This window comes from Anser anser (genome assembly GCF_964211835.1).
Source record: "Anser anser genome assembly, chromosome: 3".
Lineage (NCBI taxonomy): Eukaryota > Metazoa > Chordata > Aves > Anseriformes > Anatidae > Anser > Anser anser.
The window spans coordinates 3,175,020-3,192,304 of NC_139722.1; the positions used below are offsets into that span (position 1 = coordinate 3,175,020).

Sequence of the window (17,285 nt, forward strand, 5' to 3'; positions counted from 1 at the left end):
ACACTCACTACTTTTTCTATATAGACAACTTTATACATATATGTCGTAAAGTGCGTTAAAAAGCGCGTAAATTTTTCTATGTAGAAAACTATATACATATAGCACACACATGTACTAAAACACTTGAAGTTAAGCCAAATTTCACCTTCATCTTCACATCCCCAATACCTACAATACAAAACCAGAATTAAAAAGAAAAAAAAAGAAAAAAGAAATACATAAGGAAATAAATAAATCAATTCTAAAACCCAAGAGATAGAACATGAATCAAGAAACAAAACCAAACCTAAAAACAGTCAACAGAAGCTTGGCACATGTAGAAAACATCAATTCACTTAGAGAACATAAAGAGGGTCATGTCCGAACCTCCTTTTTTTCTTAAAAACCAAACCAAACCAAACCCCTTTTGTTTGTCTGTTTGTTAGCTCTTATCGTTTGAGAAAAGTCACAGTAGCACTCTCACCTTGAACCAGAGTTTGGAACTTTTTGTGTTTCTTTGTACAAAAGAAAAAACGGTTTAGGTTATGGAAAATAGTTGGGAAATTTGAGGTTGGAGAGAAGAGAGAGAGAGAGAAACTGGAAGATTGCATAGTTGTGAACAGTGGCTTCTCATCAAGGTGAAAAAGTGCATCATCTGATAAAATAGCATTTGATTATTATTTTTGTTCGGTTCCATACGTGTTTTTTTTCCTCAGTCAACTGTACATGTCACACATGGAAAGGTATTATATACAGCACACACACATGCTAACATTAAACGTCTGACATTGAAACAGCCATTCTTTAAATGCTCCATCAGAGTTTTTTCCATGCAAATGTGTATTCTTTTTTAATACATTTTTTGCTACATCCTAAGACCACAAACTTGTCCTAGCCCATCTCATGTAATTTTGATCTTTAGCAACATAAAAAGGGGAAAAGCACCAGAATGGCTTGGTTTGATCACCAAACCTCTGCTTTGACTTCATTCTTTTTTATTTTCATTACTTCATTCACTGCTGGTTGTTTGCTTTTTCAATTCTTTTTCTTTTTGTTGTTGTCATTTGTTTGATTTTTCCAGAGATGGGAAAAAAACAATTGACTTTTTTTGTAAGCGTTCTTGAGGTAAGAGTTATACTCAGCACCTGGGGCAGGCAACAAAGCTTTCAAAAGCATTTGAGAAAGGAACTGAGTCCAAACACAGTCCTCAGTGTCATAAACTAACCCCCACACCACAAAAATTATTTGAGATGAATATTCCAGGTTTGCTTGTTAGCTAAACCTCCCACCCTCCCAACCCTCTTTCCTTTTCCCCCCAAAATCATGACCAGAATTAAAAGGAAATAAAAATGCCTTGGCACATTCCCTCTTGCACCAGCCAAACAAAAAAAGACAGGTGTTGCGCATTAAAAAAGCTGCTTCAAAAGCTTTTCATGCTTGCTGCCTGCCTCAAGTGCATTTTAATATACGTCTGATCATTTACATTTATATAGGAAAGTCATATTTGTTACACTTTATACAGGATCGCTTCATTTTTGTCCTTTTTTAACCTTTTCACTTTTTTTTTTTTGTTTTTTTGTTTTTTTGGATAAAGAGTTGGTTATAACAATCTACAGTAAGGCTGCACAGGAAGAATTCTGTGTATTTGTTTTTTTCTCTAAGAACCAAAGTATATAAAATGAGGTTTGATTCTAGCACCTTTTACAGTATTATTGGTGTTGTTCCCTTTAGTAGAAAATACCTTCACTCAACCAACATCTGTTCCATCCGAAACGGGCCCTTAGGTTCAGCAATACAATAGGTAACGACAAGGTGATGATTGACCCAACCCAGCAGTCCCTTGACAAAAAAAGTCCCCCCCAAAGTCAGGCAGAACTACTGTCATGAGCAAAGCAAACGGCGTTTGCCAGCCTCCCTCCTCCCCGTCACCGGAGCAGTGTGGGAAACAGAGCATCCGAACTGGAAAAAAATAATGCACCGAGTGGGTTTCTTGCTCAGGAAGAGGAGATGGGGATGCTCACCAGCGGGCAGGGCAGCCAGCTTTCCCAAAGTGGGAAAACACCGCTTGCGAGCTGGAGGTTTGTATCCCCTTGGTGCAACAGAAAAAGCAAAGCCACGGCCCCAGGATACTGCCCCGTCCGCTACACCGTCCTTCTCTCGCAGCAAGGGGACATCTCCCTGTCCTGCAGTGGGAGGACGGTGTCGCCACGGGGCAACTGCCCCAGCAATTGTGAGAAATTGCTGCGGTGCAGAACGGATCCTGGCAGCAGGGAGGAGATGGGCAGGAGGCGAGAAAGGAGCTGGAGAAGGAACGCGCGCGAGAGAAGCTCCTTGCCCAGGTCGCAACCCTTGACAGGACGTTGAGCTGTTGGTTTCACTCGAGCTGTGTGTAATCCTGCAGAGGAATGGTCCATTCCCCATACAGCGGCATCAGAACCTCAATTATATATATATAATTATAACAATAGCAATATATCTATCTATCTATCTATATTTATATATGTATACATTAAATTCTGTTACTGCACTGGCACGTGATACGGAGAAGTACTGGCATTGCTGTTCGATGTTGAGTGGTTGCCTTGACTGAAGCTCTGTGAAGGGTAAGCACCACAAGAAAAGGCACCACGAGGTTTGGGGAATTGAAATGTCACTGCCCTAACATCACCGTTGTCGACAAATAAAGGGCTTCTGGAGTTAATGAGGGCAGGTGGGGCCAGGCCAAATTCTGGTCTTGCTGATGGCAGAAAAAAGAGGGCGATCCCTTAAAAAATAGCGGGGTTCGTACAGGGTGCCCGGTGCCTTGGTGAAACGGAGGCCAGAATTTGGTCTTTTTAACAAGCACGTTGATCTTGCGAGCTCTTATCTAGCACTTTGGACACTTTTCAACAGCTTTCCTAAATTAAAAAGACCACATCTTGCCACGTTCAGGATGCTCACACTGATGTACGGTGACGCTCAAAACATAATGTACGAGGAACAGGGCACAGCCTGACGTGGGCTGCCTCCTGGGATGTGCTGGATGCCTTCAGCTTCCACTAGAGCAAGAGGAAGTCGAAGGCACTCAGCGAGTCTGATCTCATCCCTCCGCAGAGCCCTGCCCTGAATATCTCAATCTGTCACTCCCTGGGAGCCCGGAGACAAAACTGTCCCGGCCACAGGCAGCAGTCTCAGCGGATGTACCGAAGTCCCGTTGGATTGAGACAGAGATCAAAATCCGCATGTAGGGTTTTCTCGAGTCTTATCCCGTGCTTCTCATCCCCTCCTCACTCAGTGAATCCCCGGATTGCAGGGAGCTTTCTGGCTGGCCCTCGCTCTGTTCCTTTTGCTCATGAATTCGCACGGAAGCCCACGCACGTGCCCACCTTGCCCTCCGAGATGTAGGAATTAGAGGAAGAGCTGGGGAACAAGACAGACTGCCTACCGAGAGCCCTCCTGGGAAAAGAGAAGTCACTACAGAGTGCCTATAAACCCACGCGTAAGGTAATTGCTGGGTGATCAAGAAAGAAAAAGAGACTGGCAGGCACTCTGCCGAGTTAATAGCACCAGTTTTGCACCCTGTTGACACCTGTCAGCCCAGCCCATCTAAGCCACCATCTAAGCAGCTTTTCGGGCAGCAGCCTGACCCCGCTCCCCGTGGCATTGCCTAGATCCAGACAACCACCAAGCTCCGGGAGAATGCAAGACGAGGGTCAGGGCTGCCCTCGGTTGCTTCTTGTGGCCAGCTGAGAGCAGGGAGCTCCTTCTATCTCCCAAATGCCACATGTGCAGCTTGCCGGGAACTGGGAGAGGCGCTGAAATGCCACCACGGAGGGGGTAAAGGAGCTATCTGTGGATGGGCTTCCTCATCTGCAAGCCGCAGCTGGGTCAAACGGCACTGGAAGGACAGCTTCGGATGAATGACCTGGGTCCAGAATGGGCTGAGTTTGGTTAATAAGGCAAAATTCAAGGCATGGGCATGACCGAGTTTCAAGCTTAGTTAGCAAAACTAGAATCAAAACAAAGCAACAACAAAACAAAACAAAAACTTTCTTACTAGGAAAGCTTAGACCACTATTTCTGTTTAATGTGTCGTATCAAGAGAGTCTGGGGTTAACAAGGCCCTTCTTTGGATCATTTCCAACTAGACAGGATTTAGGGGAACAAAGAGATGCAGGGATGTGGCTCCTGGGGGTGTGCCTGATGACCCACATGCTCTTTCCACCTCTGCTTTCTCCGACTCCATGCCCAAACAGGACTGTAGTAAATCCCTGGCTTCTCAGTTGACTTCCACGGCTGCTTTCCTAAGGGAGAGCAAAGCATTTCAGAGGATGGAGAAAAGCTTAGCGTGGCATCTTACGCTCCTTGTAACAGCCCAAATACAATCAGCCTCCCTCTCTGTCTCTGCCAGGCTGCGTGGAGATGGACAAGGGGACTTGCTGCATTGCTTTGACCTGCTCTGCCCAGCACGAACACTGCAGCCCTACAACACTTTGGATGTTAGTACCCCCACTTCAGGGGTACTAATCCTGGCTGTGGTCCCAGTGCACTGACTGCAAGACGGATGGGCAATATTCAGTGCTTACAGTTTATTACACTGCTAAAGCATTAGAAGAACCCAGGTGTCCTGCTTTAACAGCTTCTCTTTTTCGGGTGATTTGGGAATTTGTGCTCCTTGAATAAGGTTTGTCTGAGGAATCAAGCACAAGAATATTTTCCAGGTTTTGAATGCTAACAAAGAGTTCCAGCAATGATTAGTCAAATTTCAATGTTTATGGGGAAAACTGGCACTTCTGAAATATAAGTATTTAAATTGTGCTATTCTCCATGGCTGTGCCAATTTTCCAGTACTATCAAAATTCACTAATCAAAAGTGCTCCTAGGATGAAAGCTAATTTTAGAAGACACCATGAACTTAAGAGAATTCCTTTCAATCAGAAGTTGCTCAAGAGCTTTGCCAGAAGTGTTTAACCAGCCTGTCTTCCCAACACTTCCGTAGGGCAGGCGAGGATCTTTAGAGCTTTGCTGCAATGCATGGGGCAAGTATGGCAGAGATCCAGGGCTGGAGGTGGGGATGGTGATGGGAGCCAGCCAACAGCCCGACCATTCCCGTATCACATTCCCTGGAACACAAACCAATGTTACTAGGGAATTCAGGCAGGGCAGGTAGGCATCAGCTGAGGCATCCCTAAAATCTCCTTGGTTTTCCTACCCAACAGCCAGTAGCAGAGATGGAAAGAGAATATAGATCTTCAGGCACCATTATTTTACCTTCTGTATACCACAGTCCATCCAAAAAAAACCACATCAAAGTGATGATATTTCTCTGCAATCAAGAAATCTTAAAAACCTCCAAAATATCTAGGCTTTCCGTGGAACTCCTGTTCTCAGGGGAACTGCTCCCAGGACTGGGCCATGGTGAAAGGCTTTCTCCAAGTACATCAGCATTAAGCAATACATGGGATATCATGCATGGGCCTCACCCCTGCTCTTATCTCATACTGGTTTCACACCAGGGAATCACATCGCTGTTAGTGGAATGGTCTGAACCTGGCCCGATGACACAAATGGAAGTCACCAGACCTAGATGTGAAAGAGCCCTTCCCTGAGTGATTTAAACACGTCTGAAACTACTTCCCATTCCCATCGGAACAAAAGGCTGGAATGGTAAAACAGTTGGGAGAGCTGAACCATTAGTCAAAATCATTGAGTTTTTTTTTCTGATAGAGGGCACATTTTATAGCTAATGGCAAACGTTGATGTTTGATGTAAAATCTCTTCCCTCTCACTCTCCCTACACAGAGAAGACGGGGCCATGGGATTTGGCTGTGATACCTTCTTCGACACCATTAGGAAACATGCATCGCAGCTCTCCTCCAAATGGCTGCAATTACACCCAATTTAAGGCTTGTTTAGTTAGTGGAGTAGCACTAAGAGTTCTACGGATAAGTGAGAACCAGTACACTTCCCCTACTACTTATCCATCATAAATTTGCTGACTGACACCCAGTTTTCAGTATTTGTTGAAAAAAAACCCCACCAGATTATATGGGAATAGCATGAAACTCCAGTAATTTGGGGGTGACCCTGGGGGACACTTGGTGCGTGGTTTCTCCTTCAGCAGTGTCAGCTCAGAGCAAGTCCACTGAAGTCAAGTGGCTTCAGCTTCAGACTAGCGAAATTTCTGCGGGCGTACGTCTCTGTGTGTACTCATATGCCCTCTGAAACTGAAATAAAATCCTAAAGCGAACAGATTGCAGGTGTAATCATCTGGCATTTGTCCTGGATCTTCGTTACTTGGGAAATAACAGTGTTTGCTTTTAAGGTGGAAGAAAGGAGAGGGAAGACGGGGGTGGCGTGCAGGTGGTGTTCAGCTGGGTTTGAGGGAGGGGGGCTCTGGCAGTGGGTTTTATTGGCAAACACGGGATAATATGAGCTCCTTGTTCTTGTGACTGGTGGATGAGGATGACATCTGGAGAGAAAACAATCATCATTCCCTTTGGGTGGCAGCTGGCATTTGAATCCTAAGGGCTTGAAATCAGATTCGGGGGTCGGGTCCCCACAAAGGAGGACCTGGTTTGCTGCCTCTTCCCACTGCCATGCTGGTACTGGTGGCAGGGGAAGCCAGCAAGGCCCAGACACTACGGGAACCCCTGCATAGGTCACAGGTTTGCCAAACTCAGATGGTTCCGCTTGGAAAGAAACTCCTGATTTTGTCCAAGACCTATTTGATCTTAAAAAAAAAGCCACAAGCTCAAACAAAAAGTCTGTTATCACGGGTTAAGGAAAGCCCAGTAGGGCCAGTAATGCCCAGTCCGGGCTCCCCTGGCACCAGTAGAAGTGAATGTTTTGGGGATGGGGAGTGCGAGGACATCAGTGGAGCTTTTCTGATTTTACTGACACTGCACTTGGCCATAATTTTTGGCCTGATTTTGGCTTCCAAAGTCCTTAAAAAGAGGAAGATCAGTTGGTACAGCATTTCCCCAGCAGGCCCTTAAGCTTCTGATGGATTTTGGCCCTGTTTTCACTTTTAAGAAACCGTACTAGGAACATTTATTACAACCCTCCCTGCAATCCCCAAACTGCTAGCAGCTCGCACCAGAAACTACCTTCCTCATCTTGAAAAGCCCTTTGGGATTTGCAATGTATTCATATATATTAAAACATATATACTGCTGCAGTAACATGGCATGTATACCTGTCTGTATTTCCACAGGACTGTGTATATAGACAGAGGCATACAAGCCGACTAGTCCCTTTAATCCCGAAAATTCATAGCCACCCGCTCCAGCTCAGACCCAACACACAGCAGGAGGAGCTCTCTCTCCCCTCCTGACTTTTGACCTTTGCAGTTGAAATAGCCATTGCTGCTGGAGCGGCTCGAAGTAAAACAGCTGGCTGCAAAGACAGCCAGGTGGGTTTACTGTCGAACAGTGCATTTTCAGGAAAATTAAAGGGCGATTTATTGATACGGTGATTTTTTTTTTTTATTTTCTTATATATATACATACATATATATATATATAATGCCCTCAATACCTTAAAGGCTGTATCCTATTTATCCTATTTACTTCCACGAGGTGGGCGACAATTAGCTTTGAAAGCAGTCTGCATTTACATCTTTTTTTTTTTTCAGTTTTTTTTTTTTTTCTACTAGATACACATAAGACTTTCATCTCTTTCCGAACCGCTCTTGCCCTCTCTCACCCCTCTCCGTCCATCCCTGTTCAAGACACGGATGTGTGGTGCTTCTTAGGACAAAGAGGGATGATCTGTATGTTGGCCAGCATTTGGTTGGGTAGAACAAAGCAGTTAGCATAGCACCGAAGGAGTTACATTGCTGTGATTTTTTTCCAGCTTCAATCTTTTTTTTTTTTTTATTATTATTTTTTGAACAGAAGCAGTAAAAAGAACCCAGAAGCACTGAGCTGAAGTGCTTAAAACAGGGAAAAGAAATGGCTGGGGAGATGAACGGGGAAGGAGCAGACCCCAAGCCGCTGCACGTGTCAAGAGGCCCATCTGCGAGAAGAGGGCTTCTGAACGTGCCCTGCCCCGGAGGGAAGATACGTGGCTGCATGGCTAGCCATGTGGAAGAGCCCGGCCCATGGAGCCAGAAGACTTTGACCGATCTCCCCATGGTGGTACAAGAGAGGGACAAGGAAGAGAGGCGGCAGACTGAGACAGAGGTGGAAGAGGAGGAGGGTTTCCTAGCTTCGTTCTGGCTCCGTGCAAGGCAGGTCTTGGGTTAAGCGAAGAAGACGGCCCCCTGAAAGGCTGCCCGGTTATCTGGAATAGGCCTAATTTCACGGTTCTTACTCAGGAGAGCAAGAGAGGCCCAACACCAAACCCCAGGGGTTTTTGCCTGCATAAGGACTGCACGAGCAGGCTTCAAAACGCCTTGCGAAAAGGGGGCAGGAAGTCTTGCCTTACGCTGCATTTCAAAAAAAAGAAAAGATTATATGATGGTCAGGACACAGACAAGAAAAAATAGTAATAATTTTAAAGGATAAATAAATAAATAAATAAAAGGCTTTCTGTCACATGCTTTTTTCCCTTCTGAATTACATGACCGCTGGCGATACCTGGAGCAATGACCAGAACTCCTTCCCTCACTCTAGCGAGAACTACCCTGGGTTTCACCCGAGCATTTGGGGGTTAAACCAGGGGTGAATCCACATTGACGGACACATCATCAGCCAAAACTCCTGCTGGTGAAAAGGGGTTTTGCCTGAGGAAGGACACTGAAGGTAGGTCTGGCCTAGTCTTTCTGGACATGGCCCAGGTTTTCTCCAGGGAAGCGGGTGCTTGAAGAAGAGCCGCGTGTGAGCACCGTTGACTCTAGATTATCCTCTCACAACCCACCTTCACCCTTCACATAAGGAAACCATCCGAAAAAAGCTACTATACGACCAAGTAAACTGCGATTATTGTGCTGCCCTAGGCAGTCAGGAAACATAAAGGCAAAACCAAAAAGAACAAAAGGTTTTTCACGTGTTTATCAGTTGCGACTCTAGTTTTCCCGTGCCTACAAGAGTCCTTAGCAAACAGTATACCAGCCTCCCAAGCAAGGTCCAGGCTATTCCAAAACAGCGTGAGCAAATTTTTCACTGTATTCAGGTGGAAGCTGATGACTGAAAGATTAGTGCACTTTAACCGTGGCTGATGAGAGCAACTTTTAAAGAAATTCAAGTATTCATCAGTAATCTGTTCGGTTCAGAAATACTTTTGTGATCTTTAGTTTCAAGTTTCCAGAAACAGAAAGGAGAAGGGAAAGGTCACCTGCTGGGTTAGAAAATCATACTGCAAACAATGCTATTAGATCTGACTGGGAAAGCAAGGCTATTCAGTTGGCGCACAGAAGTTTTCTCCATTCCTTGCTTTTGGGGAAAGAAAAGACTTAAGATCACTTTCTCGACACATGCACAGACCAGCGAGATTTCCCTCCACGTGTTGTAACCAACCCCTCTACTGCTCATTCCTGATAACAGCACAAACCCAGCAAGAATGAAAACATCACGGCGCAACTCCAGCACCTCTTGCACGCATTTGCTTAAGCCTCACAACACCCCTGTGAGGTAGGTAAATATTATTATACCCATGTACAGATGGGTAAACGGTAGGCACAGAAAGGTTAGATCACTTGCCCAAGGTTACACAGCAACGTCGTGGCAGAGCTGGGGCTGAAACCCAGGAGTCCCGTCACCCAGAAATCTGCAATGAGCTTTCGATCGCGGCCTCTTGCTATGCTCGCTGTAAAAAGACCATCTGACAAACCCAGCCATGCAAAAATCCAAATAACCCCGTGTACAACAGTGCCTGGTTTTCAAACAGTTACCTTGCTGCATGTGTCCCAAAGAGGGGGAAAGTTTACGCTCTCAAATCAGTTTTGTCTGCTTGAAATGCCTTTTAGTTGCAGTGTTTTTTTGGTTGGTTTTGTTTTAAAATATACAGCAGGAAACAATAGTCCACATTACTTTATCATCATCATTCATTTTTACCCTTTCCAATTGGGTTGCATGTATGTTTAAATTTATATTAAAGTCCAGATTGCTTACACAGATTTATTTTAATTGTCACCAGTTGCTTCCCTCCTCGTTGGTGAATAGCCCGTGGAACATATGCAGCAATCTGCCATCTCATTTTATCCTACAGCCTGAGCTTCAAGTAAGGAACGAGGGTTGAACTCAGGCAATATCTAGCTCAGCAGGAAGGGTTCTCCCTTTCTTCACATCACACCACAGCAGAAAAAAGTCCCCATACCGTTATTTCCAGGTTCAAACAGAACAGAACAATGAAGTGATTCTGAACGAGCTCATGGAGAAAGAAGCAGATTGCGACAATCTCTAGCGGTACCCAAAGGTCTGGGAATGCGTTCTGCACACAGTGAAAGGTTTGCCCACGTCTATTTGGGATAGCCTCACATCTTCTCATTCAAACCAGGCTGAGATTCTCTGCACCAGAATACACCTGAGCTCCAAGGAAAAATAAAAACAGCAATCACAACCCTGGGAAACTACCATCCTCAAAGCCCCAGGGCTTTAGACAACTGCTAAAGTAACAACAACATGCAAGCTTCAACAAGCAAAGGGTGCACAACTGAGTTCACATCATGCCTACCAGCAAATATCCTCTGCCTTGTCTTCTATGGGGATTGGCATGGACCTTCTTTTGCGTGGGTTTTGTTGTTGTTGTTGCTTTTTGTTTTTGCATGACCACATTTGATCTGAACAGAATCCAGAGAAAAGCTAACCCAGTAACAGAAGAAAAGATCCTAGAAAAGCCTGTCTCTACAATTTTTTACTGACTCTGGCAGCTTCCAAATTGTCTCTTGCCCACGCTGCCCAGCAAGCAGGCACTAAAAGGTTTTGCAAATGCACAGTAGTAAGTTTTCCTTTTCAAAGCACCTCTGAGCTTCTATGAAATCATGCTGGAGGAACCTCAGACCACATTTTCTTCAGGAGGTTTGCTCATGCTGCAGGTATATGGGCGACAGATGCTTCATGCATTTCTGTGTAGGGGTGAGGAGCAGGGATAAATTGTGAAGTGAATCTTGTGTGTATGAAAATATAGCTGAAGGGCAAGGGACGATCGCTCTCTGAAAGTCAATAGCACCACTCCCCTCGTGAGCACCATCAGCCAGATTTTAGCAGCCCACTGACTAAAGCTTGAAAGTAATTTTGTCCCATTTCATCTAGTCAGCTTTAAATACAAATACATGCAAATGGCTACTGATTTTTGGCAGGTGCAGAAAAGGACAGGATGAAGCAGACAATTAGCTCCCATCCAAAACACTGAAAAATATATATTTACTCTTGAAATCGGTGGCTTACTTGCACTTTCCACTGGCAATTGCACCGCATTGGCTCCTCTTCTCCCGTCCAGGTTGGATGTGCTTTGGATGAAAAACATCTCGTGTGGGTGGCAAAGCATGACAAAGGCATGGTCAGGGACCTTGTAATTCTTGTATTTCCGTTGTTGACTTGGTCTGGTCTGAACCATTCATGCCTCCATGTTAACTGCCTGCAGATGTATAACACTCCCAAACTAAGCATGCCAGCCATCTGACATGGATGGCAGGAGGGAGGGATGGGTTGACATCAGCACAATATAAGTGATGCTGTTTGCGAAAGAAAAAAAGCTCAGCAAAAAGAACACAGAGAACTAAAAATACTCTGTCCATTGAACTGGGCAGAAAATAGAAGTATGCCAGGCCAGAGCTGATGTACTCCACCAAATCCTGAATCCCGGTCTGTTGCATACAGATAAATCTTTATTAGCAAAATAAGCACTGCCAGGATCCATTCTGGCCATGAAGCCAACTGTGCTGGCCACATCCGTACTACTAAACTTCACCCCAAAGCAGAGCGGCCGCATCCAAGCTGCCAGCTGGGGATGGTCTTTGGCAAGTGTCAATGCCTGTGCAAGCTGTGCCCAAGCCCAGGGCTCGCTGGAGTGGGTCAAAACCATGCCAGGGAGGGTTTCAGCACTTTAACAGCGGGGGTGGTGGAGCCCTTGTGCCCTGGTTTGCGCTGGCATGGCGTGGGTGGCTGATTTAGATGTTCCCAGGGTGAATTCGGCAGCACAAACATCCCAGAGAAGTCGCCCGCTGAGCTTGTGATGTGAATAATTATGGCCTCAACCTTTTCCATGACAGTTCAAAAAACCCCTCATGCAGTATCTTCTGGCAAGAAGGTGGGACGTGACATAACAAACCTACCAGGGAGAAGGCGGGGAGTTAAAAACCCGGTGCAACCAAAGCGAGTGACTGACCACCCTGCCAGAGTGCACAGCAAAAACCAAACTGACCCCACAGGCAAAAAAAAAAAAAAAAAAAGTAAAAAGTAAAAAAAGTAAAAAAAAAAAAAAAAAGGCAACGACAAGACTCTCAGCATTGGGATTGCTACGAATAAGGAGCTGGGGGCAGTTTTGCTCCCCATGCTTTTGGCTTGGCAAAAGGCGCTTTTTGGCAGATAATCTCTAGAGGAAATGGTCACCACCCCAAACCGAACACCATGGACACTCGCTGGGTGTGGTGGCAGAGCTTTATGTTAAGGCTGTATTGAAGTCTTTCAGAGGGAAATAGTTCTCCAGCTTTGGGACAGGCCCTCACTGGAAATCTTTTGCTAAATCAAGATGCCAGTGGGGATCACTGAAAGCGAGGACGAGTAGCAGAGGCAGAAAGTTTATGTGACACGGAAAATGAAACAGTCTTAACACACGGAGGAGGTACCTGCCTTCGTTGTCATCCGTACTACGAGCCAGGAAGAAGGAGGACTTCGGAGCAGAGATGTGTCAAGCCCTTAGTCAAGCTGGTTTGGCTGTGAGAAATTAGCACTGCGTTGAGAGGTAAGGTCACTTCTAGAGTGTTTTGCCCCTCCGCTCCTGCGGTGGGAGAGGACGGCTGTCAGTGTGGTGCTGTGGAGCGAGGGTCCCGTTCCTGAGGGAAGGCAGGCTGCAGATGCTCACGAGAAGGTCAGGCAGCGCTGAAGGGTCTCCTCCTCGACTCCCAGGGAGAGTTGCCTTGGCTCGTTGACTCATTTCACTGTCCTGGTGCAAAGAGGCAGGTCTGGCTGTTCAGGAGGCTCACATCTCCAAACCAGACTTCTCGGTTGACGCACTCACGGAAGGGGACCTTCTCCTGGTGCTTTTTGAAATGAGGATGCCATCTTCTGGAGGAAATGTCCCCAGGGAACAGTGCAGTGGTTGGCCCATCCATTCCTTTCTCATGCTTTTGCCAATGAAAAGTTGGTTGTGTAGATGAGACCTCTTCATGGAAGGACTAAAGAGAGTCTTCACGCAGGGTGTGAGGCTCAGGGGAGCAGATCAGAGTAAATGTACGTCAGCATGAAGGGTGAATCCTTGCAGAAAAAGAACCAAGTGAAGTCTTGGGAGGAGAAATACAGGCTGGTTGCCAGAGGATGGGCACCCTTGTCTTTGTACGACAGTGGTGCAAAATTGCTCAGCAGCTGAGGATGGCAAGTTCACTTCACAAATTACCTCTTTTGATGGAGACAGCATACTGATTAGGGAAGGAACAGGGCGACATGTTAGTAGGACACTTGAGAGGGGACTGGTTAAGGGACACGGACAACAGAGAAAGGAAATGAAAGCTTTTCACAGATATGCATAGGTGCATATACGGATATATGTGTGCACAATAAAAAAGGGATTGGGAATTTAGGTAGGGGATGACGAGATGAAATACCTCCCTTTGCCTGAAAATGTGACCATCGTGTTGGTTGTAATCAGAGCCCAGAAACATTTGCCTGAAATGGAGTTTGACTGGGAATTACAGTACCAGCGACAATTTGGCTTTTAATAAACTTTGCCGTGTGTCTATAGTTTGGCGTGAATGAGTCCTGCCCTCCCTAAAAGGGACAGACACAAGTTAAAAGTTTTCTTTACATAACAAAATGACACAACTGAAAAAAAAAAACCTACATTTTTCTCAGAACACTGCAAAGCATTACTGATTGAAAAAAATGTTTCTCTTCAGGTATATTCAGGCGAAGAAAGCATTCAGCTTCGTTAAACTGTTATATAAAATTTGTACTAGTTTCTTTAAATGCTATTATAATTAAAAACAACTGATTCATCAAATTAAAAAAAATCATAATCATAATTAAAAAATATCCCCCCGTGCTGACCTTTTCAGAATAGGTCAGCATGGGAGTTTTGCACCCTAGACAGTTACAGTATTTCTGGAATAAAAAATTGCAATTACACACAGAAAATACTACAGTATTCACTTAAAAATATCATTTTTGTTGTTGTTGTTTTTCCCCTCCAAAGCAGAGGGACGGTGGGATTGAAAAGATGCCCTGAAATGGGAATATTCCTTTAAAGGAGCAATACTCTTGAAAAGGAAAAGGGTGTTAGATAGACACAACCCTGTGATTTAACTCGAAACAGAGATTCCAGCACAGAAACAGAAGTCGAGAGATGCGAATGTTCAGACAGCGAGCGGGTTATTTGGAAATGTCAAGACAACCACGCGACCCTTGGCAGGCGACCGTCTACGCTTTGCCATTATCGGAGGTGGCAGAATCTCCTTGCGGTGAGAAGGCTAAGCTAAATCACGATGCTCTCGCTATGCTCTTGAATTTCCTGTGGTGTTCTTTCTTGCCATGTACTTACAGTCGAGGGTGACACGAGACAGTTTATCAGCAGTTCCCCACATGTACCGAGTTGAAGAATTCTCAGCTAAATCACAACAACAACATCAACAAAAATACAAAGCACCAAATCATCTCAAGACGTTGAGTCAGTTTACAGGTTATTACCGTTTGAAGAAGTTTGTTGTTTTTTTTTTATGTTGTTGTTTGTTTGTGTTTTTTTTTTAATACCGATTTTCAGATTTTGTTTTCCTTAAAAAACAAAACAAAACAAAACAAAAATCAAAACCCAAAAACCCAAAAATGAAACGAAGGATGCTTTACAATCACTTTAAGGCTCGCACTGAATGAGACGTGACAGGTCTTACACGAGATTACAAATAATACATGTATGCCTTTCACAGCCTTAAAATGATACAGTAGGTCAAATTATTTTGCCAGTCACTGATCAAGTATTGTGCCTTTAAATTGACTCGCTTTTTGCTACTATGCTGAGTTTTATTATTACTGAAATAGTTATTAGATATGTGTAAATGTACTTTAGTATAGCATTTTTGGTATATAATTTCAACGTTTGCAGATTTCTTATTTTCCAGAAATCAACATGGCAGGCCTCATTCTGGGCTCAGGCGGTTGTTATTTACTCCGCTGAAGCCAGTGGTGCTTATGCGTGTGCAATTGTTCAAAACAAGATCAGATACTGCATTGCCATATTAATCCCGTGCAAACCGACCATTACGCATGGCCCGTTTACACGAGGAAAAGGGTTACACGGTGGGACCACATTTATAACGTGACTTGGTCAAGGTGCGCAGGCTTGGCCAAATGGTGTTATAAATGCACTGCCAAACAGAGTTACAGACCTGATATTGTCTTTCAGCCTTTTGAAAAATCAAACTCCAATGGGGGTAGCTTTGCTTTCTTATCTTTAGACATTTGTTTTTTTTAATGCTAAATCCAATAAGATCAATGTGATTTTTTTTCATACATTTCTCTCTTTTTTATTGTTGTTGTTATTATTATTATTATTATTAATTTTAAGGTTTGTATTTCAGTTGTGTTTTTTTTCTTTTTCCTGGCATATAATCATCAAAGAGTTTTGCATGAGAAAGGTGACAGTACTTAATGAAACTCAGCACCTAAGGGCATAAGGCAGTTGTAGGTTTGTTTGTTTGTTTTTTTATTTTTCAATCAGCACCAATCCCATAAATAATGTTCTACACTTGGTGTACGGTATAAAACTGATGTGGAGATGCCTCCTTCTCCACCTGTGAATCCTAGGTGTGGAAGTTGAAATACTGTTTCTTGTGTGTAAAAAACAAAAGAAAAGTTTTTCTTTTTGTTTTTACTTACAAAACATAGAGAATATCTTTTTTTTTTTTTTTTATACATACAGCAACCAGAAAGAAAGCTTATCTGAAGGTTTGTGTTTGTTTCATGATCTGTGTTTACCGTAAACAAAAATAAGGTCCCCTCTTTTACTTTTGCTTTAAGGAGCTTTAAAGTGAAGATTCATATTGTAGCAACTCATATAAGAGAGGTCCATCTCTATACCTAATACCTACAGCTGTGGGGGTGACATACTGGAGGATGTTGATAGTTCTTCTTAACCTCCTGTCTACAAAATGAGCATCCCATGCAGGATATCTCTTTCTCGGGATGTCAATCTTAATGAGAGGCCCCTCGGGGGGGTAGGGTCGCCCAGATGGAGTAGATGGTACCATTGCTCTCACCTGGAAAACGGGCAAGCAAGTGTCAGCTGTGAGTTCCTCCTGTTGCTCCGTGACCGCTCTGGTGGGCGTAGCCTGGGCCCCCCGGTACCCAGGGGTTTGGGGTGCCATGGGCTCAACATCAGGGGGCAAAGGAATGCCCCAGAGCAGCTCGGCGCAACAGGAGCTGGCAAAGATCTTAGCTCTTGGCCCCATGGGATGCAGCACACCATAATATAACAGCATCAAAGCTATCCCAGCAGCAAAGCTAAGAAAGACACAACACAGTGCTGGCACGGCATATGAGTCAGTAGTGTCAGGATCTCTGTAAAAATACCAAAGGAGCGTCAAGGCAGCGTTCTCCGTCAGGACTACCGTGTAATACGCAAACATTCTGTATCGAGTCCGCCCTTCCTTGACATTAAACCAGCAGAAAATGTACACAATCCCTACCACCATGTTGAAGAGGATCTCCTCCCACTTAGACATGCAGAAATCTGTCCCACCATGGATGATCCAGAAAGCCATGGCACACCAATGGACCACTACAAAGATCCCAAAGTAGAGCTGGAAGATGGAAGCAAAGAGAGCAAAAGAAATAACTCGGGATGAGATGGTGAAGATGCGCCAGAAGACATGGATGAGGGCCCCTCTGTAGCTCATACTCTTCTTGTCGTCCCTAGAGTCCCGAAGAAGCTTGTGATAGGAGGCTAGCACCCAAGCCAGGGACATCAGGGAGGCCACAGAGGACACACCTGCCGGAAGACACACAGATCCACTGAGTTAGACAGGAGGATTGGTTGAAAACATCATCTGCTCACTAAATTATTGCATCTGGGGCAGGCTCAGTAGCCCAAAGGTTCAACACACGTCAGGTAGTCCTTACAGTCTGGAGGAGAGAAATACAGAAATATCAGTGTGGGAATTGTAATCGATGCTGCATTCATGAGTTCTCTGACGCAGCACATTATGCTTATCTTCACGAGCTCTGGGTTCCACCACC

At 44.6% G+C, this 17,285-nt stretch overlaps 1 protein-coding gene across 1 annotated transcript in view; it reads right to left on the minus strand.

The window, feature by feature from the left end:
• Nucleotides 1–1,482: 1,482 nt before the first annotated feature.
• XKR6 (XK related 6) overlaps nucleotides 1,483–17,285 on the minus strand; it is a 164,875-nt gene continuing 149,072 nt past the window's right edge. The window contains exon 3 of the mRNA XM_083828666.1: nucleotides 1,483–17,037. Within this exon, the coding sequence (XP_083684792.1) occupies nucleotides 16,073–17,037 (965 nt within the window). The 3' untranslated portion in view covers nucleotides 1,483–16,072. The remainder of the gene's footprint in view (nucleotides 17,038–17,285) is intronic.